General features: G+C 45.1%; 1 protein-coding gene across 2 annotated transcripts in view; it reads right to left on the bottom strand.

Annotated features, from left to right (window-relative positions):
- Nucleotides 1–24,514, bottom strand: part of GPD2 (glycerol-3-phosphate dehydrogenase 2) — a 1,314,993-nt gene that overhangs the window by 250,795 nt on the left and 1,039,684 nt on the right. For both annotated transcript variants that reach the window (XM_086956671.1, XM_086956673.1), the window contains exons 15-16: nt 22,733–22,811; nt 22,542–22,640 (exon numbers count right to left, since the gene is read on the bottom strand). In XM_086956671.1, the coding sequence (XP_086812797.1) occupies nt 22,542–22,640; nt 22,733–22,811 (178 nt within the window). The remainder of the gene's footprint in view (nt 1–22,541; nt 22,641–22,732; nt 22,812–24,514) is intronic.

Here is a 24,514-nt window from a genome sequence, read left to right on the forward strand (position 1 = left end):
TTGCCAAGCCTGAAACTCCCCTTTTTCTACATATAAGGAAGGCCCTACGTAGTCCGGTGGGCAGGGTGCTGTGTAGGTAGAAGTTAGGACATGTGCCTTCATTGTGTGCATTTTCCAGGTAGTGACAAACAGCCTATTTAGTTTCTCACTGCTGTGAGGCCTTCTCTTTTCGCAGATTTGCATTGGGAATTCCCGGATATGTTTTTCAGTGCTAATTTCCGATCTGAAAGTAGAAGCGCTGCCATTTTTTGGTATGTTTGGAATAGTGGTGAAGGTGGATTTTTCATTACTATTTTAGAAATGTCACTTTTAGAAAGTGGGCATTGCTATGTGCTTATGACTCTTCTTGCTTTGCAGCCTGACTCCAATCAATGTCTGGTTTAGACTGACAGGGGCTGATGGTGCATTCACTCTAGACAGTCACAAAGGGAGAGGATGTGTGCTCTGCCTATCCTGATGGCCCATTACCAGGTTGATGGGTCTTCCTGAGCTAAAGTGGTGGGAGGAGATGTCACTGACACCTGAATGGTGCTGTTCCAGTTCTTTCACAATGCGGTCTCCACCCCCCTGCAGTGTGTCTGGAGCCAGGTCTGAGATTGAATGGGGGTGTTGTGCACTTCTAAAGTTCTTCTGACGTTACTTTTACATCAAAGACATTTTGAGTATAAGTACAGGGGCTCTGAGCCGATTTTTTCAGAGCTCTTTTGGAACTGGGACCCAACCTCTGTCAGAAAGATCACTGTGTTGCACAAGGGACTCCATTAGACTGCTCTTTTGTTGTTGCCCTGCTGCCTGCTATCTGCAGGGTGGCCTAAAAGACTCACTGGATTGCTTTTGTGTGTGTCACCCTGCTGCCAGCTGCTCCCCGATTCTGGTTTGCCAGAGTACTGCTGCTACTCGGAGAAACTACCATCAGGACTACCTGCTCTATGAGCTGGCCTGCTACTTGTTAGCTCCCCTCTGTGCCCCACACCTAGTGTTCTCCAGGGGCTGGCTGGAGGACCCCTGCTCCCTCAGAGACCCCATGACTGTGAGGTTTTGAGGTTGACAACTCGTAACTCTTTAAGAGAGTGCATGGTGGGCGCTGCATTTGTGTACTGATCCTTTGGTCAGAAGAATAGAACATGGTGAGCGCTTCAGTTTGCACGCTGTTGGCAGGGCTAGGCATTGGGGAGTGCTTTGTGACGGCATTCAGCTCTCCTTCCTCAAGGATGCGGACCCTGTTACCGAGGCCCGCCAATATTGCAGGCTGAGGAGCTGCTGCAGTGCCTCTCTGTGCAGCCCCTCCTCCCCTTAAGGATGAGTTGCCTGAGCAACAGGGGCTTTGAAGCTCTCGCTGCCAGCCCTGGCCCGTTCCTTGAAGCAGGAAGGGCCCCTTGCTTCACTGTTTTCAGCCTCATGGATATCCGCACGGCTGGGGAAGCCACACTAGCCTTCCTCACATGAGAAAATAGGGCAAGGAGGTACCGTTGTACTGCATTCCTTTTGCGGCCGACCCGGGCCCTAGGTTGTTCTAAGGAGAGGCATGCTTATTGTAGCAGCTGCAACACACTGTGGGCAGCTGCCGTGTTGCTGAGATCCACGGGGGGACCCAGTGAGGCCCCCTCACAGAAGTAGGCAGTAGGTGCCCCCAGTGTTGGCACAAACCTGAGGGGGCGCCTGGTTGTTGTGGTGACAGCCTGACTGGGATTGTTGTCCCTCCACTAATTACCATTAATTGCTGTGGGAAGCGAAGGTGTGTTTGGGCGCTTGCTGTTCATGCGCAGAATTTCACGTGGGGTTTTCATCTCTCAAAGAAGCGGATACAGATTTAAAACATGGTGTACCCTTCAGGTAAGTATCATGATAATTAAGAACTGTACATGTGCAATAGTTTCATTGTCTTCTTCTTTGAGGAGAAGACAGCCCTATGAATACTGTATAAGTGATAATAGGAGCGCAGGTGATCCTGTGCCCATGTATACCTACCATGATTTGGGGTGCTGTTCATTAGTAATTCATGTAACATTTCTAAACTAGACTGCTGCATCTCATACCCTGATGTAATATTGTATAACACTTTGATTCTTGCACAGTCAGGATAGTGTGTACTATCTCAGGATTGCATAGTATACACAATTTTCAAGATGTCAGTTGGTCTACGTTTATATGCACAATGTACAATATGTTTTTTATAAGTCTTTGTGGAGTCTCTTTTGTGGTGTATTCATTGTGTCACTAGTATGACCTCTGGGGATAAGCCTGACTGCTCTCTGCCAAGCTATTAGGGGAGCACAGGATATCTTTGATATGTAACTTGCTCGCATTGACTAGAGTGATGGTTTCTGCCGGCTTAGAAAAAGAACATCCATTTGTACACCTGTACCTAAATCTTTTATCAAAGTAATGTTACAATCATAAGATCAACATTTTGTTAGAGTTCACTGCCTTCTCAGAATAAACTGATCTTCACTATACTGGGTAAGATGGCCACGAGTCACCTTGAAAGGAAGAAACAAGGAGTGTTAGTTTGAAATTAGAATAGCCCACAATGCTTATAGCTATTGACAGTTTAAAAACATATTTACGTTTGGTCCGTCTCTAGTAGTTGTAATGTTGGACGTATAGCCAAGGCTTAGCTCACAACTCCATTTATACACTTCTTAGAAGAATTTAGCTTTCGAATGTGAAAAAAAGCACAAATTTGTCATACCTCTTCTGACATTACTAACCAGATGGGCAGTAAAATGAATCCCGGGTTGCCAACAAAGTCTGTGATCAGCAATTCACACTGATATGAAGGCCAGTTTCACTTGGTCAGAGTAAAGTGACTGATCTATGTAAATCCAAACAACACCTAGTTGTGTTTCTTCTGGCTAGTGCCTGTGGGCATCAAGATGGCAGATGTTTGATCGCGCCGCTGGGAGCCCTCCCACCCGGTCTGCCTCGGAACCAAGTTTTGAGTTCTCCCTATGCAAAGTATGCTGCTGAAGAAAGCGAACCTTTCCGCCAGACAAGGAGAGTGCTTTGGAAGAATTTTCGGCTAGTTTTTGCTCAGTGTGGTACAGGTTTGCCATTTTTAGGGTCGCCTTGCCTGGTGGCTGGTCTACTTCGTGAGCAGTGCTGCTGTTGCCGGAGGCGGAGCGCTCCTGGCTGACATCATGGAAATGCCTCTAGTTAAGGCGGCTAAGGCGGTAAAGAGTTGCTTGGAAACAGGCTCAGCTGTGAAGAAGCCCTCAGCGAAAGCGGACCTGGGCTCTTCTTCAAAAGGAGCTCAGAATTGGAAAGTGCCTAGCCTAATTTTTTATCAAAGCCCCCCCACCCCCTCACCACTATGAGGAAGTCAGGGGAAACCCCTAATAGGAAAACATCTTTGGTGTAAGATCCACCATCCCCCGCAAACTCTGCCCACAAGACCAAAACATTAGTTCCAGCAATCTACACCAGGCAGAAGGTACGCTTTCTGAGACACACCTACAGTTGACTCCCACGGACTCTGAGGTGAGACAGACTTTAAACTTTGAAAAAACAGAGGGGCAAGGAGCAGCACAGCCTCTAGTAGGATCTGGTGGTAATGGGGGTATGTCTCCAACAGAATGAAGATGATCTACCCACAGCTGGGAGTTATGAGTCACAACTGCTGCCCGGTCCTATTGTTAAGGTGGATGTTCCAAGTGTAGAACATACTGTCAACAGGGGGCCTAAAACTGACGGCAGAGATACATTTTTCTCCCTTTCAGAAATTTCAGACTGGTTTTACTCAGATAGTCAGGGCCTGTATCAGTCTCTAGCAATTCAAATGGGGGGGCAAGATGAAATTCCGGTTGATGCTGCCACAGTTAGGAAGGGGAGGAATCCTTGTGATAGAGGCAGCAAAAATTGAACAAAAACCCGAGGTCTTCTCTGGGACTACTTCATCTCCCCAGTATTAGAAGGAAACATGTCAGCAGCCGGTAATACTGCTGGAGCAGCTGAACCGGTCTTTCTGAAGTCTATATACCAAAGTATCATTGCCCACAGAGAAGAGACACACATTGAAATTCAGAGAGTCCAGACAGTTTGTAGGAAGATGCAGGGAACCATTCGTAAGATCTCTAAGACCACCTCGGAGTTTGTGGAAAGAATGATTGAGGTGGAGAGCAGAGTGAAAACTATGGAAAATTGAGCCTCAACTCAGAGAAATGACAGTGACACTGGAAAATCAAATGTCAGACATCCGATGGAAGCTGAAGGATTTTGAAAAAAGAATGAGACGGAATAACTTCAGGGTCTTTGTCATTCCAGAGGGGACTGAGGGGTGGTGATGTCTCAAAATGTACTGTTTATCCTCTCAAAGGGGCTCTCCCCGAGTTGGGAAATTGGGACTGGGCTCAAGAAATACAGCGTGCATATAGGTTCCCATTTTTAAGCCGAAGAAACCTTCACTGTCAGCAGGGAGTAAACATTGAGATATTCTGATTTATATAGGGAATTTTATCCTTCGTCAGGCAATTTATGATCTAGCCAGCCAAGACTGGCAGCGCTCTTTTAATGGGCATACTATCTTTGCCAGGCCTGATTACTGTCATTCTACAGTAGAACGTCGATGGTGAATTCGCCAGCTGATTCAACCTTTTCAAAATAAGGGAGCTCAGGTCTTTTTATTAAATCCTGCCAAATTTAAAGTTATCTGGAGGGAAACCCCTCATTTTTTCTCTTCAGAAATTCAAGCCAAAGAGTTTTTACAATCTCTTGATTAAACTCTGTATGCTGGGGGGGGAGGTTAACAATGGTGCTGCTCTTTTTCTAGCCATATTTTTGTTTCATTTTTCTTCTTTGTCTGCTCTGAGCATTACAAATTACGCATAGACCTGGGGTCGGGCGGGAATGCGGGAAGGCTCCCACTCCATTACTGGACCTGGAAGGTCTAGCTGTTTGTGAGGGGTGGAGTGGGCAGAGGGGGTTTGGGGTGGGGGGAGGCAGACAAAGGTGTTAGGAGAGGGAAGGCGGAGGGGGGATAAGCATTTGTTGATTGGTTTATTTTCGAATATATGTCATGGCGCCCTTATTCATCTAAGGAGGAATTAAATGATTTCTATGGTTAATTACAACCAAGTGTATCCTATGGAACGATCTGGTATTAAACATTTTAAATACAAGGATGGTGGGTAAAATCTGTATTTTCTCATTTAATATAGGTGCCTTCATTGATTAAAAAAAGGGACATGTTGGCTAAGAGCCTCCCATTCATGCAAATTGATTTAGTGTGCTTTCAGGAGACCCACATACCCTGTAGTAAGCGGTGGTGGTTGAGGGACTTAGACCTCGATATGTTAGCATGCACTCGGCAGGGGAAAACAACATGAGGGTTAGCAATCCTACCAAGACATGGCATGAGAATTTGTAAACGAAGTAAGGAAGACAAGCTGTGGCGCTAAGCTATTGTAGAATATAATCTAGCAGCTAATAACATCTCTATCTCGATCTGCTCTGTCTATAGATCTAATTTAGATGATCCTGATATATTGATTTATTTAAGTGTCGAACTTGCCTTATGGCCACATCCCCTGATCCTCTGTGGTGACTTTAATATCCACTTAGTCAGCGATTTTAATGTAAATGCTGATCTACCATACAAGGGTAGGAAAGCAAGGCCCTGCAAGGCCTGGTGAGAGGACATGGATTGGTCGAGAGCTGATGCAAGCATAGATCAGCTAATCCAGGATTCATCTTTTATTTGGCCCCTCATAATAAACTAGTTCCACTGGAGTTAAAATTGAGAGCTTTCCGAGGATTATTTCAGATCATAATCCTCTAGTAGCTGAATTTCCATTGATTGGTGGTACTAGAGTTCAGATGCTTTGGACCTTTGAAAGGAAACTTCTGTATGATCAACCATATCGTGATCATATGGCTAAGTGGATTGCGGAATTCTTTGATATTAATAAAGACACAGTCTCTGAAACCATAGACTTTTAAAGCAGGGGTTCGAGGGGAGACCTTGAGCTTTTCTATTTCCCGACAGAAAGCGATAATGGAGGAAATTCGAAAATGGTTTGAGCAGCTAAGAACGGCAGAGTTTGAACTTATGGGGACAGTAATTGAGGGACAAAAAATCGAGGATGTCAACAGGCAATTGCCATTATTAAATCTAAAATCTATCAACATTTTGGATCGGAGGTGGCAGCCAAATATTTACAGTGTAGGTCTGAACTATATGAACTGGGAGAAAGTACAGAGCGAGTCTTGGCAAAAATGCCTGCCACAGCGAGAGGTGACCAATAGAATCTGTAAGATTAGAGATCATCTAGAGCAAATTCAAGAGTCTCCAGTAAAAGTATTGAATACATTTAAAAACTATTACAAATAGGTGTATACGGAGGGAGTGACTTTGCCAGGGTTAAAATCTCGGGAAGATTTCCTTAAAGACCTAGAAACGATGGAGGTCACACATGTACAAAATGAAATCCTTGCAGCTCCGATCACCTGGGAAGAACTGGAGGATGCCTTAACTTCTCTTGCCCTGGGCAAAGCCACCGACCCGGGCGGCATTCCCATAGAGTTTTATAGACCATTCTTGCAGTCTTTGCGGCAAGATATGCTGCAAATATTCCAGCTGGCCCAAAGGGGTTACGTCCCCAATTCATGGCAGAAGACAACTATAGTCATATTTAAAAAAGGGGGAGCCTGACCTGTCTCCAGCATCATATAGACCCAATCACTTATAAATTGTGATTGCAAGATATATTCTAAAATACTTGCAATCAGGTTGGGTAAGGTCATCACCCCTCTGGTTTAAATTTTCAACGTGGGTTTATCCCCGGCAGGGACACGGCAGATCATGTACGCCGGGTCATATCACTTCTTGACTGGGCTCAGGCCACGGAATCACCGCTGGGGGTAGAGTTCACCAGGGTCCCCTGGCGGTTTCTGTGGTCTGTCCTGCAGTGGAAGGGAATATGTGGATAATGTATTCAGGAAATCAAGGCATAAAACCTATTACTGAAAGCTGTAATTCGCATCTCAGAGCAGGACTCAAATCTGATTGATATCAGCAGAGGAACTAGGCAGGGGTGTCCATGCTCTCCACTACTCTTTGCTCTTTATATTGACTCCTTTCTAAAAAAGCTAAAGCTGGATATTAATACCAAGGCTGTGAGGGTCAATGATAAGACTATAGAGCACTGGCGTATGCGGACGACATTGCTGTGCTTTCCGCTGATGTCGTCTCGGCACTTCCAGAGGTGAAGATTCTAGTCGAACAGTTTAGAATCCTCTCAGGGTATAAATTACATTTGGAGAAAACTCGGATTCTTTGCTCAGGGAATATGCGATCTACAGGCCTCTCGGTTGTTCAAGAGGCAACCTATCTGGGGGGTCAAAATCACAGCTGCTGTAGACAAAATTCCTGATTTGAATATCGCCCAAATAGTAGATAATGTAAGCAAAAAATTGGAGAGGCTAAACCATCTGCAGCTTTCTTTATTTGGCGAAGTAATGTTATCAAAATGTCAGTCCTCCCAAAACTCTTGTATGTTTTTAGAACTGTCCCTTTAGAATTTTCCTTGTCTTGCTTAGCAAGGATAGAGAGGATATGTTATAGATTCCTATGGGGGTATCATAGACCAAGGAGGACGGCAAATGGATGACCCTTCCAAGACACCGGGGGTTGGGCTATTCCCAGCTTTCTCTTTTACTATTGGGCATCTATTTTCACCTGGGTATTCTACTAGTGGGTTATAAGGCTGAAATTCCAGTGGATGTCAGACAGACTATATATGAACTAGGGTTGGGAAGTGGAGCCAAGGGTTGCTTTGTCAGCATACTTGAACCCAGATATTACAAAAAGACTACATTTAAAATACTGAAAGCTGCTTATAGAGTAAGGAGACAGGTACTGCGGAAACGGAACTTTCCAAACTTAAATGTATATACTCCACTGTCCGCTCTGGGTATCCTCCCACCAATTTTTCAGGACTCAAGCACCTTTAGATGGGGGAGAAATAGGATTAGTTCTTTGGGCGCACTGAATAAGGAAGGCCAGCTCCTGTCATTTATGAACCTACAGGAAGAGTTTGGGGTAGATAAACAAGATTTTTTTTAAATATTTGCAGATACGGAGTTTCCTTTTCGGAAATGGGAATAGGCCAGCTCTGATATTAGAAAAGATACCATTGGTAGAGACAGTGAGGAGTAAGTCCCGGATTGGGGAAATTTACCAAATTTTAATTCAAGCTTCCCCAGATGACATTGATGCTCAGAATGCAAAATGTGAGAGTAGGCTTGGAAGGGAAGCAATTTATATTGAGGATTCATTAGAATTGGCAAACCAGGTGTTGATAACATGTCGGCTCCTGAGACTCCCAGTTATGTCTATTTTTGATCTCTATTACACCCCAGCAAAGATAGCCAAATGGGGTGGAATGAGGGGAGGGAAATATAACAGATATGGTTTACAAGCTGCTGACACCCTACATATGTTCTACTCTTGGCCCAAAACGGATGTTCTTTTTGTAGGACCGTGAGTTTTTTAAAAAAACTATGGTTTTATGGTTCTCTGTGTTAAATATCCCAGTTCTTTTAATATTGGGATTTTTAGATAGCAAAGACAAATAAAAGGGTGAGGTCAGAGATAGGGTATGTGTTCATCGCAATGGCCATCGCCCGTTTATGTATTACCTCTCAATGGATAGGCACTGAGCCTCCTACTTTCTCTAACTGGCAGTCTAGAATGCTGGCTATCTACAATATAGAATCTTCGGTATACAAGTTAAGAGGACGAAGAAAAAGGAGCTAGGAGAGATAGTTTTGGCCTCTGATTGCAAAAGTGGTAAATCAATACTGGTCAGCCTAAACAAATTTTAAACGCCCATTGTCCACTCGTTTTGGGGTTCTGTAGTTTTGAGCAATCAGGCAAGGAGGCAGGCAGGGACTATGTAATTCTGTCTTTTATCCTGCGGTGTTTGCCTGTTGATTATTATCAGTGAATTTTACATTTCATCATTCTATTTCTTGCATTTGCACTTTTCCTCTGTAGGTAATAACCTACGAGGCGATATGAGCTGCTATTCCTTGTATGTATAGAATAAATTGAAAGGTTAAAAACTTAATAGCTCTACATTTTATCTCTCTCTTCCTTTTTTATCTAATGTATAATGTATTATGTGAAGATATGTCATGACATGGATCCATTAATTTTTTTGAATTTTTGCAAATGAAAATCAATAAAGACATATTTTTAAATAGTTGTATTTCTTCTGCATCGCCATACAGTTTGAGAAGTTACAAAGGCTGTGCTGACTAGAGGAAGTATTCTACTCAGCTGTCACCGACCCTCTAGACATTATGAGTTAGAGAAAAGCAGCTGAGAGTGCAACAATGTGTTAACAGTAAATGGCAAGAGTACGATTGCTTTGTTTGATTTTCCGATGTCTATTTGAGGAAAGAAAAACAAATGACCAAATATGCTTCAGCCACTTCTTACGTAAAGTAGCTTTTCCTAGAAAAAAGGGTATCTACCAAGAAGTACACAATTTAAAAATGTTATGGCTCTTCTACCTAAATGGCACTAATGTGGGTCTGATGGAGGAAGTTGGTCTTATAGATCTTATTTCGAAGGGTATCTACGAAATTTATTTTTTTGGCATGGGGCTGCATTAAAGCCAGGCACATATTAATTCTTATTAGGATGTGCCTCACCTCCACTCTGGAAGATGCAAGACAACACAATCCAGTTCAGCAAGTTGTGCCCAAAACTTTGAGTCCATTTTCTTGCAGGAGCTGAATAAAGGTTATGCAAAATCCTCAAGGCTTCCTTCAGCACATCTTCTTTAGTTGTGCTCCTGCTGACAATTAAGAGCACACATGGGGTGGAACTATGAATGAAATGCCACAAGACCCAGCGGTTGAGTAACTTAAGTTGCTAGAACCACAAACTTTTTTTAAGAGTAGGAATGCAATTTATTTAGTTAAATGTTATTTCAAATCAAGGATCCTCAAATTTAAGGCACTATTCATTTTCCGTAGATGATACTGTTCTGCTGGAGAGAAGTCAGTCATATTTTAAGATGCCTGAAATGCGAATGACAGATCAATCTCTAGAAACTTGTTTAAGTCCTGTCATGCATTTGACTCACTCTCTCCCATCGCATCTATCCTGTCATAGGTAATTCTTTAACTGCACCTCGTTGGTGATCACACATGGCATGGAAACACTTCCCATATAGGATCAAAACAAAGACTGTGCAGCCTACAGAGTAGAATTCTACCCATGCATGAAAGCACTTCAGCACCTCACACAGGGGTAGTTAGCACTATATAAATGTTGCTCAGGATCATGATTTCAGGCTATGTGTGATGGAATGGAGGTCATATAGACCAAGAGTGTCACCTCGGTCAATGTTCTGACCTTGGGACTCGGGCCAGATTGTGAGTTTGGTGATGTGGGAGCGGGGTAGCATGCCACCGCCCCGCTCCCACACCGCCGAACTCCATCACCGACCGCCCGCCAGATTACAAATTGTAATCTGGGTGGACGGTCCTGCGGCGGCTGGCCCACCTCACTGTCTTTCATAGGTTTAGAGGAGAGCCTTAGAAAGGCAGCACTGTGGGACAGCCACAGCGTGTTCCAGCACAGCATGGACTGTAAAGTCTACGTCATGCAGAAACAAGGGGTGCAGAAAGACAGGGGGCACACCATGTGCCCCCTGCATGCACCCCCGTGCACCAAGGCAGCAGGAGGTCCTGTAGGGCTCCCTTAGGTTCCTCACCGCCACCCTTTTCATGGGGAGCTCATCACCATGAAAAGGAGGTGTGAGATGCTGGACAGGTATATGATGTACCCCTATGTAAGTGGACACCTTGCACCAGTCCTGACAACCCTTATGGGGATTTAAGAGTTCTTAGAAAACCTTAGAAAGCTCTCTAAGTGGTAGCTGTGAAGAGAAGCCTTCAGGCTTAGTCCAGAAGGAGTGTAAAGCAGCTTGTTTTACCAGAATGCAATCTTATACTATAGATTAAGTGAAAAAGTACCACACAAGGTATTTATAAAGATATTTATTTATTATATAATACTCTCTAACACATACAAATATCTCCCACCCGGAGATATGCACAATGCACACAATACTTTGCAAAGAAACACAGTAAAAAGCATGTGTTGCACAGTGGACACCAGGGGGCGGTGGGGGACCAAACCATACACTAAGAAAGTGGTATAAGAACCACGAGGGGCCAAGACAATGTTGAGAGGACATAGAAGTACTGGGGATCCAAGGAACCACCCGAGGTGAGTGACTAGGAACCCCACGGAGAGCGTGTGCAGTGTGGAAACACGTGAAAGAGCAAGACAGAAGGTTGGAGAGCCACCCCACCCATGGATACCGTAGTACTCACGTTATCTACACCAGGGAAGCCAGGTGCATATGTGTGAAATGGTGTCGGAAACCGCCGTCGAACCCAATGGTGGACTTAAGGAAAGTGCAGCTGCTGAAGAAGGAGAAGGTGACTGGTGGATCCATAGCAGGATTCAAGTTGAGAGGTACCTGCAAGCAGAGAGTACAGAGTCTATGTCACTCAGAAGTGACCAGGAGACTTGGAAGACAAATGCCCTTCGATGTTGTGTGTTGCAGGAGAGTTGACGAGGACTTTGACTCTGCAGCTGTGAGGACCAGGCGACGCTGAGGACGTCCAGGAGCCGTGAACGAGCTGTCCCAGGAAGGATGTCTAGTGCTGAGGGGTTGGTGTCCGGCGAGAGCACCGACAAGCCTTGGCAAAGGCAACCAACGCAGGAGCTGAAGAAGGAGCAGCATCGGAACCAGCAAGGGCCAAGGGACTCGCCACAAGCAGGGAAGTCTGTGCAGGCCCTGAGCAATCAGGGGACCCCAGAAGAAGCAAAGGTGACCCTCAAATGGACCCACAGGCCGGAGGTACTGAAGTCGTGAGAGGATCTCAAGCAGCTCACCAAACTATGAAGGCCAAGATGCACACAATGCGGTGTGGCCCAAGATTTTGGTCACAGGAGATGCTCTTGGTTGGGGCTACTTGGAGCCCGAAGAGCTTCTTGGAAGGAAGTGAACAAGCATTTCCAACTGCAAGTTGACGTGGTGCACAGGGGTTCAGTTATTGCAGCCCCCACATGGGATACTGGCCTCAAATTGGTGGGAGGGCAGGCCTCGGGAGCTGTGGAAAACCACCACCTGTGTTGCAGAACCTTTCGGAGTCCGGAGGAGCTCACGATCAGCCGGCTGGACGACTTAGTTGTGATGCCTGCGAATGCAGGGGAGTGGCTCCTTCATACCAAGGGAGATTCCTTCAGGTGTCTTTGATACCCACAGGCCTTGGAAAGTTCCTTTAAGGTGCACAGATGATGGAGAAGACTGGAAGGAAGACAAAGTCTTGCCCAAACGAAGTCCAGAGTGTCCAGACGGTAGAAGAAGTGGAGTCTGATCTGAATCTTATCCCACTGTGAATCTAGGGACCTACACCCAGGTAAGCCCTTATGTACCCTAGGGAAAGGGTTGTGATGATTCAAGGGACCCTCCCAGGGGAGTGTCTGGACAGTGGGGAGGTTACTCCCATGTCCTTTGTCCAGTTTCACGCCAGAGCAAGAGCCAACGGCTCCCAGGACTGGTTTGAACAGGACTATGTGTGGGGACACCGAAAATGCCCCTAATGCAGACTGAGTGGCGCTGGCAAGCGCACCCACCCTGCCCAATACAATAAATCCTGTCTGGGAGTTGGTCACACCTCCCTGTGACAGGATACCTATTGTTCTGCCTTCCCTTGCTCAAGCATGGCCCAGCAGCAGGAGGTCAGAATCGTGTCTCTGGTTGGCAGCAACCATTTTGTGCTGTCCGGGTCTGGAAGACTGGTACCGGGACATGGAGACCCTAACGGAGGTCTCTTCCAGTGCTTGGAATCATACCTCCCAAATGGTGTGGGAGGTATGATTCCAACATGTTTGATACCAAACATGATAGGATTTGTTGCAGCCAGTTTCGAGATGGTCATTGCGTGATTAAGCGGTGCCTCTCTATATGGTATATGGCTGCTTCACTGACAACCAGGGAGAATGGGCTGCAGGGGTGTCCTGCTCATGCAGGGGCACCCTCTCACTTAGAACCAAGCACCCTGCCTTCAGATTGTAAAGGCTTGCTATAGGGGTGCCTTATAGGTTTTATGTGCAGTGACCCTAGCTATAGGAAACCCACATTTTTATTAAGTAGTGCTAGCACCAGATTACACAGGCTGCAATGGCAGACCTGTAGTTCCATTTTGAAAGGGCTACCATGGGTGGCATAATGCATGCTTCAGCCCATGGGGGACCTCTGAGGTACCTATGCCCTGGGTACCAAATACTAGGGACTGGCAAGGGTACCCCAGTATCCAATCTGGGATGCACCCAAGTACTGAAGATAACAATTACAATTCTGAGAGAAACCAAATAGACTGGGGTCCTGATTAGCAGGATCCCAGTCAGACTAGTCAATAACAGCTTAGCACCAGGCAAAAAGTGGGGGTAACTATAGAAGCAGATCTTACTTTCCTACAGGAGGGCAGTGAGGAAACTCATAATATGCTTGGTAGTGCAGCAGCTACACCACCAGCATATTGTGGTCTCAGACCGCTTCAAGACCACCAGGGAGTCGCGGATCCCTGGCGGTCGCAGTGGTACTGTGGCAGTCCGACTACCAAAGCCATTACACAGCGGTCAGACTGCTGGTGCAGATTGCCGCACCGCCACTGTGGCTTTGGCGGTCCATCGGACCACCACATTCATAATCTGACCCTTAGTCTGTAAAATGGAAGTCAAAATTTCCAGCATTGCAAAGTAAAAGGTGGATGCTGACAAGAATTCCTGGAAGTAATATAGATTATCAACGAAATCCTGTTGTTGACTGTGGCACCAAATATTCTGAGCCGAACAAACCTGGGTTTCATAGGCAGAGGGTTTGTTTCGCAGATTGGTTAGATTTGCTACCCCACCCTAGCCCAATGTTTTCATTTAAGACGTAAACACTTTTTCGGAAGTCGAAATCCTCCAGCAAGACTGGCGGTTGTAGCCAGGTAATGCTCCCCAAGGTCGTATACCTCTCCTGCCTGCAAGTTACCCTTGAACACCTTTTTAGTACAGAATAACACTGGGATAAACCTTGCTTTCTTTCCTGTCTTGAGTGTGACCTTCCTGGACATGCCTCAGCATCATGTCCAGAAGTCGAAAAAAAGACTAGGTCCCCAACGTTTTCACACATCTGGTTAGGTTTCTCTCCATTCAAGTCTCCTGCAGAGTGTAGTCCTTAGTGGTCAGCTTGAATTCTTGGAGTCAGGAGTAAATCTGCTTTTCATGTCCCTGAAGCAGGAAAACAGGAGGCCAACCACTTGGCTCATGGAAAGCAGTTCCAGTCCGTGTATGCCAGTAGGATTCAGGAGTTGTCAAGTTCGTTAGTGAGTCCTCTTCTTCCAAAAGGAGTCCTATTCGTGCAAAGCCTTCTTATTCAGGAGGAGTCTTCCCAGTTTCCAGTAATTTTCTGTGGAGGTGTTCAAAGTAGAAGTTTTATACTGCACTGTAGCCAGTGTTGGAAATGTTTTACAACCCAATCCTATTTTCTTAGATGAACTCTCCTCCTTGGAAAACTGTGTCTCTCCCTTACATTGACTGGAGCCTAGCTATTTAGAAGGGTTCAGGGAATGAATAGGGGAATCTTTTCCTGGCATTTCCAAGGCAAAAGAGGTAATGCTGAAGCTGCCCTTCGTCCTACCAATGGTTTCTGCCATTTCTAGATGGCTGATCCATGCTAAGTGGTTAGGAGTTAGATCCATTTCCTTTCATGGACTCAAAGGCAAGCAATTGCCTTCTGAGCAAGAGTTGTTAACTCTCCCAGCCAAGGATGTATATTCCAGTCCTGGAGGTGCGATGAGTGTCATAACTGGCTTACTCCAGTTTTAGCTAGGGCAGCCTGACATACATTGTTATACAGCTAGTTACTTTTCCACTTAAGTTGTCAAAAATCTGATTTTACCATTAAACCAGATTTTCACAATTAAGTAGGAAACATTAACTTTCTAGCATTTTCTCAAGCATAAATAGCAAACAAATAGTTTAATTCCATTAAAAATGTTCAGGGACTCGTCTAGCAAGCCTAAATAGTGAAAAAGCTTGTGGGTTTTATTTTACTAAAAGAGCACACTAACCAAAATATATAGTGTGTGCCATTTTGTTTTTACATATATTATCACTTTGCTATGTGGGCTTAAAAGGCACACTGGGGGACACCAATAAAATGTGTTCAAATTTAAATGTTCATTTATCTACAGCCTTTCATGAGCAGTTTCCACCATTGTAATAAGATTGTTCCTCTTTTTTTACCAGCAAATGTCAGGCAACAATTGAAACCACTGAAATGTTGCATTTAAATCTTTAAAATATGCAGTTTATGAATAAAGGATGCTAGCCAATCTGGATAATTTAGATATTAAGAGGTAAGGTGATTAATAAAAATGTAATAAGTAACCTGCAAGATCATGGATCAATTTTGCTCAAACCATAGCCGATGAACCATGAAACAGAACCTGTGATAGTCAGCTTTACAACATTTACCTTAAAAAAAAATTCCAATACTACAACCAAATGGACACTGATAATTATACATAGAAGTACGAGTTACTTACCTTCGGTAACAATGTATCTCGTAGAGACGTTATCTAGCCGCAGATTCCTTAACTTAGAATATCCCCAAGCGTCAGACTGGATCCGGAATTTGTTTTGCAGCAGCACCTCTGCGCGCCGGGGGACTGCGCCACACGACCCGCCCTGACGTCGTCCACGTATGTGACCTCAGCGAGGTCATACAAGTCCCTCCCCGCGCGCAGACGTCAGTTTTCTTCGGAGAAACTTTTCCACGGCACAACGCGGAGCCCTCAACAAACAACTGTGAAAATATGGGAACAGTGTGCGAAGGATGAAAAATCTGTGAACAAGAAGGTAGATGGTACAAGACACCAACGTAAAAGACAGAATTAGACACTGCCTACATATAAGTGAAAAAGCTGTGAGAAAGAGCCCCGCAAGCGACGTTAAGACCCTACCCCAAGTGCAACAAGAGAAGAATATCTTAACAGACAGAAATAGACTGTCATTACCATGTAGAACTGTGCTGTCCAGCAAGAACGGAGCACAGAAAGAACAGTCCGCTGCAGGAAAGTATGAAAAAACTGGCACTTCCCCCCTAGTAATGGAGGTTTGAAACAGAGCTCAACAGATTTCCAAAGAAGACTATTATAGAGGAGACAAAAACCCTGAGTCAATAGAGAAGGCGGGAGGTAGAGAAGGCAGGCAGCAGGAGAAGAAAAGAAGATGAATCTCCTGATGAAGGACAATCAGAAGGCACCATTTTACAGGAAAGAAAGCCCTTGGAAGGAGTCAGCTGTATATGGCAATTCTCAAAGAGGCGCAATAATGTGAGTAATTAAAAGATATCTTAGTGATCCCCCTTACTACCCTCTTTAATAGAATTTTTCTTGAAAACTGTAGTATCCCAGACTCTTGGAATGATGCAACACTTTCTGTCCTCCTAAAACCAGGTAAAACCCCCCAAAAATGTGAGTCTTATCGCCCTATATCCATTTTAAATTGTGATTATAAAATTTTTACTCAAATAATAGCGAAAAGAATTGGTAAAATAATGAGTTCCCTGATTAATTCTAACGAAAAGGGTTTTATAGTAGGAAGAAACTTACAAGATCTTACACATGAGCTTATAGGAGCAATTGATATAGCCACCTCTGAGAACTTACCACTTTCTATAATCACTATCGACGGCGCTAAGGAGTTCGATAGAGTTAACTGGATATACCTGACTGAAGTGTTAAAGAAGTTTGATTTAGGAACTAATATATCAAAGACGGTAGAAAATATTTATACTTCTCCTAAAGACAGAATACTAATTAATGGGGAACTAACTGAACACATCCTGATAAAGAGGGGGACTCGCCAGGGCTGCCCCCTATCCCCATTGCTGTTCAATCTCTATATTGAACCGGCAGAGGAATGTCTCAGGAACCATCTCTCTATTGTTCCTTTTATTTACCAAGGATGGCATAAAAAAGTGGCCCTTTATGCCGACGATCTCATGATCTTTACCTGTGATCTAAGGAAGGCCCTTAAAGCAAATGAAGAGATGTTGACCAAGTTTGGGAAAATCTCTGGCTACCAAATAAACAAGTCTAAGACCGAAACCATGACTTGGAATGAGGACTTCTCGAGCCCCTATAATAGGGAAAAAATTAGATACCTGGGTATCGACCTGATTAAAGATCTAGATTAAGTAGCCCAGATTAACATCCATAGCGTGCAGGTGGAAGTCAAAAGGTTATTGAAAGTTTGGACTGGTTACCCTTGACGGTTCTGGGTAAATCAAATATCCTTAAAATGTCAATCCTACCGAAATTTACTTTCATCTTTAGTGCTATCCAGTTAGAATTTAACAGGGAGTCCATTAAGAAAATCCAGGGAGAATTATCAAGTTTCATTTGGTCTTCGAAAAAACCTATAATTGCGTGGAGCAAAATAAGGAGAAGGAAATGTCAGGGAGGGCTAGCCACCCCGGATATTTTAGAATATAGTAGAACATTCCAATTTAAAAACAGTAGAATAATGTTAGGCCCATATGAGGATTACCCATTGTATATACAGAAAATGACAAATAACACGAGCCACTTCCTTTTCAAATTTGGTCACACAATTTATTTTTTTAAGTTAAGCTGAAGACTCTAAAGGCAGCCTCCAAATTGTGGTATTGCATTAGATCTACTGTGAATATCCCCCTCCTCAGTGACAAAACCCCAATCTGGGACTCGCCATACACACCAGAGTGCCCTAAAGATTATCTTGCGACCCCCTTAAAATCGGCCGGAATAGTAGTTCGGGGGCAACTGCTCTATCAGAATAAAATCATGGAGTGGGAGATCCTAAAGGAAAGCACAAACTCTGCTCTAAGTTTAAATATTATCAACTCCTAAGCTGAACAAAGTCAATCAAGGAAACTAAACCAGGCAATGCACTTCTAGAAGGAAAAACGCTGGAAAAACCCTTCATGAAAGGGATATAATTCTCGTACTGGGCTCTCATAGTAGCAGGAGAAGAGGAATTTCAGTTACCGGAGAGAATTTGGGGGAAAGAGCTGCCATCGCTGGATACAAGTAATCTATGGCAAGTATCAGTAAGCAAATGCTGGTCAATTATAACGTCCGTTGCTTAAAAAGAAACCACTTACATACCATTCATAGAGCTTATTGGACGCTGGAAAAACTATCAAAATTCAGCGAGTCCACGGTGAAGTCCTGCCCGAAATGTGGATTACAGAAGGCCAATGACCTTATATGTTCTGGCTGTTCCCCCCGATCTAGATGGTTTCTGGAAGGAAGTGGGTAAGACATTAGAAGAGGTGCTGGGAAAACAACGAACCGTGAGTATTGACTTATTATTGTTTGGGGTAAAGGGTACACCAACAGTAGAAAAATTAACAAAACGGGAAGAAAATTTGGTGTTCCTATTGATCTTTTTGGCTAGAAGAGAGATATGTGTAAAATGGATCACCCCTGTCTCACCAATGCATAGAGAGTGGCTATCTTCAGTGCTTAAAACCTATAACGTAGACAAGAAGAAGAAGCCTTTTCCTAAAAAATACAGCTTCTGGGAGTTATGGGAAAATCATCATATGGGTTTATAAGAATGAATATTTACTGGTGTATATATTGCTGCCCTCCCTACTTTCTCCTTAATAGGTCCTATGATTAAGTGCAAGCAACAAACTCAAATGATGAAGGCCAAATAGGAGTAGCCATAATGGCTAACTCATCCCACTCCGAAGAGTAACCTTCCAGAATAGTAATTGGAAGTAAGGGGCCCCCTCTCTTTCCTTGATGGTCCCACCATGAACTCCACCTAGGATGGTGAGATGGTACAGATCGCTCCCGGAAGAAAAAGAGAGGGACCCTGAGATCTCCTTACTATAATTGTTGCACGGATGAAGACAAAAAAAATAAAAAAATAATGTGAGCACCCGTGAGAGAAAAACCAATGGCAACTAAAAGAGGCAAGTAGAGAACCCCACTTGGCAAGGACCTCGCAGAATGGCGAGGATGGGTGGGAGTTAAGGAATCTGCGGCTAGACAACGTCTCTACCAGATACATCGTTATTGAAGGTAAGTAACTCGTACATCTGCTAGAGACATCTAGCTGCAGATTCCTTAACTTAGAATAGAAACGGAGGAAGAATCTCAGAATTCTAGACCACACCCTCCGAATGGGAGTAAGGTAACCCTTATCCAGAAAGCGAGATATTGTTCAGTATCTGAACACCAAGAAGGGAGCAGTGTAAAGCTGGGGAACCACCCCAGGAAGTGGACAGCAAAAAAGGACCCCATTGGCAATCCCGCATGCATCACTGAAAAGCTCCCTGACAAATGGAGACATTGGACCAGCTCTCGCAGTTGCGAAGAGAGGTGAAGACGTAGGGAGAAGAGTACCCATGGCAACCTGCATATATATATACACACATATATGTAGATAGCAAAGACAGGTAACAAGCCACGACCATGCAACATGGTTGTTATAGGAGCACACCCAGTGCATTATTGGCAGGCGAAAGCCGCATTTGAAGCGTGATAAACACCATGAAAACCTCCCAAGGAGGAGAATGAGGCAGAAGCGAGACGACCCATAACTTATAGAAAACGGCACCAAGGCACAACATTGAGCACCGTACAATGGAAGATAAGACCACCAGGTGACGCATAGAGCCCAAGGGATCTCTAGGCCCAGTTGACAAAGCAGAGCTATATAATAGCATACAAGCACCCCACATGGAGTGTGGCACACCCCAAACAACGGGGAACACCTTTTAGGGCAAACCACAGTCAGAGGACCAGACTAAACTCAAGAATCTGTGGAACACCGCCACAGTAGGCTAACTGCCAGCTCAAAACACATAACGCATCGAAAGGATGCTAAATGAAAAGGTACCACCTGAGGAATACCGGCCTAAGGGAGAGGGCGAAAGCCCGGAAGGAGGCGCTGAACAGATGATTCAGCGTGAGCATCAAACAACAAAACCCCATCAAATGGTAGTCAACAAGTTGCTCCCGGATATTCTCCGGGAATACACTATCCTGCAACCAAGCATGGCGCCGCAAGGCAACCGAACCAGCATAGCCCGGCCTAAGGAATCAGCACTATCCAAGGCCGAGCGGATTGTAAATTCAGCAAGGTCACAGCCATCCTGGAGAAGATGAAGGAGGTCAACATGAGTGCCTTCAGAGGTGGCGGAAAGTAGAGACTCTGCAGAGTCCCACAAGGCAGAGGTAGCCCGATCCAGGACACACACTGTATTTAGTGACCGTAGGGCAGCACTAGTGGAGGCAAAGATGTACTGACCCACGACAAAAGCCACCTGGACTCCTGGGAGGGAGGAAGCATTAACCGAGGCAAGGAAGGGAAGGCAGTTTGCAAAACAAATCACTGCACGTAAGGATGGACAAATAAGCGAACTGGATCATGTGGAGCAGGACGGTGGCGGTGCAAGACAGAACGAGCCACCAGATAACCGGAAGCTGGCTGAACCCAGGTGCCCAAAGAGCATAATAAAGAGAAGCTTCAAAGGGCAAAAGCGGCTCCACATTCCCTCACCCACAGTGAAGGCCATCAAGCAGAGGGTCCACAGACAAGGGGACTGAAGGGGGCTGCATGTTCAAAATCAGAGTGGCCAAGGAGACTACTCTTAGAAAAGCTGCACCGGCCTTGGTAACCCTCCGTAGAGGGGACAGCAGCTAATCTGTAGGTGAGGGCTGTAAACTAAGCCTTCCAAGACACTGAGGTGTGACCAATGCCCAACGGAAGGGTGCCCCATTGACAAATGAGGGTCCTGATAGGGCTCTTGAGGAGGAGGGGAGCCTGCCGGGTCCAGGGGCTCCAGAAGAGGTGGGGATCCTGCCGGGTCCACAAATTCTAAGGGGGGGCACAGGCAAGAATACATCTGGCGTCGCCGGGCATGAGGGCGACACCAAACTCTCTCCAGAAGCTTCCGGAGAAGAGTAAACAACCTGGCGTTGATGCGGCGGCAAAAATACTCCATCCGACAGCAAGTTGGCCCCATCCGGTGCCGAATCCACGACAAGCTCCGCTTCCGAATAAGAAGATGGCGCCGGAGCCGGGGAGGCAAGCCTCTGGCGTCGCACCAGCGCCGACTCGGCCTCAACCACCACAGGCTCCGACTCTGAAGAAAGAAGTGGAGTCGGAGCCGGGGAGGCCAGTTTACGGTGCCGGAATGGCGCTAACCCCGGCTCCGGACAAGCCTTCGAGCACCAGCAACCACCTGCAACGCCACAGGAGCCCTACAGGACTATGCGGCACGGCAAGGGTGCTATGGGTCGTAGAGGGGGACCCAGCCGGGCAGCACCCTGACGACACTATGTGGATCGTAGAGGGGGACCTAGCAGGGCAGCGCCCTGACGACACCATATCTCAGATGTCCCTGGAGGGTAAGTGCTCATCTGGCGCTGGGGCGAACCCACCAGCGAGTCCGTCGGGGACCGCGTAAGTAGCAGATGCCCCGAGGACGCCCCAGGGACAGGAGAGGACCCAAAGGCAGCCTGCAGAGCCGCGGTATAAGCCTCCATCTGGGTCCAAGACGCTCCCGCGCCGGAACAGGGCGGATAGGGGGGGGCGACTGTCGACTGATGGTTCCGGGAACCAGTGCCCCTGACAACAGATGAAAGTGAGGTTGAGGACCTCGGGACATGCGCCGCGACTTACCAATAAGGGACGAACGATATCCCCGGGCCCCAGAGGAAGATCAACGGCGCAAATTGAAACCAGAGCGGCCTGCCGGCGACGAAGAGGCCGGGGGACGAGACGACTCCGACCGGGACAGGTGAGCCGAAAGAAGCTTCATCCGGCAATCCCGCCGGGACTTTGGCTTGAGGTGTTGGCAGGCGTCGCAGTCCGTCAAGTCGTGGTGTTCGCCCAGACACCAGATACAGAGAAAAGGTCCGTTGTGGACATTTGCAGTGAACAGGAAGTACACGTTTTAAAGCCCGAAGGCATTGCACACTGTTCCAGAAGCGAAGCGTCCAAAGGGGCTTGAAAACAGGCCAGAGGAATCGCGTACTCTGGATCCGCGTTGCACGCATAGAAGAAGGAAACCGACGTCAGCGTGCTGGGAGGGACTTATATGACCTTGCTGACGTCACATACGTGGACGACGTCAGGGTGTGGTCGTGTGGCGCGGTCCTCCGGCGCGCAGAGGAGCTGCTGCAAAAAAATGTCTGGATCCAGTCTGAAGCCTGGGGATATTCTAAGTTAAGGAATCTGCGGCTAGATGTCTCTTTTAGATCAGCTAAGCTCTGCTATTGTGCTTATCAGAAAAACTTATGTTTAAATAAGACTCTTGGGCTTGGGAAATTATTAACAACAAAACATATGAATTCCAGTAACAGAACCAGTAGCCAACACACCATTATGTATCTCCAGTCTTCACACTTTACTTGATGTCAAATGCAAAAAAAGAAATGGGAAAACTACTAACCTGCAAGAACTCATTGAGTTCAACTTGTCCATTCTTGTTTAAATCCACTTCGTTGAGAATTTCATGTAGTGTGTTAGAATCCATTTGGACATGGATGTTCTAGTTAAATACAAAACACAACTCAAATTATTTAATGAAACATTTGTCAAATTAGAAAAATACAAATTATTGCGTAGAAAAAAAGGTTTTACCTCTAAAACATGCTGGACATCAAGTATTGTAATAAATCCCTTCTTTTCTTTGTCGAACTTGTGAAACCGTTTTTTGTATCTGAAATAAACAATATGTGATACTACTTCTAGTATAGCGTGAGTGTACAAAAATATACCATACAGCTACTTATAGTTACATTACAAACTATGTTTTATTTGTTTTCTGAAATAAAAAAGGTCTGTGATGTGCATTTCAGTACATTGCCATTTCAGGCCGTTTTCTCATAAAACATGGAAAGCACAATGATTATACATCACTTCATCATTACACAGTCTATAAAAATAATTATGTTAGCAATTATACCTGAAGAAATCTATAAAACCAATATGGATTACCAAATATTGTATTACAATCTACAGATGATAATCGTATGCCCACTGTGATGAGAGAAGAGTTAGCACCAAAATGAGCTTAAGGTGGACAGAAAATAAAAAATCTAAAAATAACTCATATACATCAATTAAGAAAACACCTTATTTAAGACAAAACGCAATAATTACATTAGTAGACACTCCCAATTCATGAGCTAATGTTAAACACATGGAAGAGCTTGTTGTAACAAGAACATGGGAGGAGGGGTACATGTGGACACTTTCTTTAGCCACCTATTCTCGTCCACTTCATGCCAGAGGTAGAAGAAAGACAAAAGGAAAAATAAAATCAGCCAGCCAGCTGCTGCAGTGCTTTCTAAATAACATAATCCCATCTAGAAAATTAATTCGCTCTACGTTAGATTAAAGATCTCCTCAACACATAAATGTAGGTCCGATTATCTGTAATTTGGCATAAACTATTAGATATTTAAAAAAACATGCCCAATAGTCTAACTCAAGACCAGAAACCCCCCCACTTGCATCCATCTACACAAAGCACACACTAAATAGGACAAGGACTAGTTGAGCATGAATAGTCTCATGAGCAGGAACATCAATCAAGTAGGGTGGCAGAAGCTACATTTTGTTTGCCCTGTGGAAACCCTAGCAATGACCAAGCTACTACTCGTCTGAAGAGCCATGAAGGTGACAAGTAGAAGAGTAAGTAAATAAACTTCATGCATCCATTTTACTCTCTGTAGAATCCAATTCTTGCCTTTAATGTAGCCCATCAGGACAATTCAGTGATGTCATCAGGATTCAAGAAGTGCATGTCACTTTTGCTACCCCAGGCATTTGGGTGAAAAGACATGCAATCTCATTAGTCGAGCATAAAGGCTAATTATTCCGACATGCGTATATATAATACTTAGGAATATTTTTTTGTTGCTAAAGAATGCTTCAAGTATTTCTAAGAGACCAAAAGGACAAGTTACTTATCTTCGGTAATGCCTTATGTGGTAGAGACATAACAGGTTCCTTACCTTAGAATATCCCACTATCTGCATCACCTATAGAGAAGCCACCTTGGCGCGCTGATATCAGTTACTTTTTATGAATTTCCCTCGCCAGGAGCGCGGAGCCATGAAGTGCACTGACAGTGGTGTGTGTATAACAAATAGGGCCCTGAAAGGGAACAGCCCTGACCCTAAAGACCTGTCTGCAGTGCTGGGAGGATGGGTGGGTCGGTAAGGAATCTGTGTCTAGATTGTCTCTCTGTCAGATAAGGCGTTACATAAGGTACGCAACTTGTCGCTCAGATAGAGACATCTAGCCACAGATTTCTTGCCTTAGAATAGACACCCAAGCAATACCCTCCCCGGAGGAGGGACTGCAAACAAAGTTAGACCAGGAAGTCCTGCAGGACAGAGCGGTCAAACAGGTCAT

Source organism: Lissotriton vulgaris, chromosome 2_1 (assembly GCF_964263255.1).
Source record: "Lissotriton vulgaris chromosome 2_1, aLisVul1.2, whole genome shotgun sequence".
Lineage (NCBI taxonomy): Eukaryota > Metazoa > Chordata > Amphibia > Caudata > Salamandridae > Lissotriton > Lissotriton vulgaris.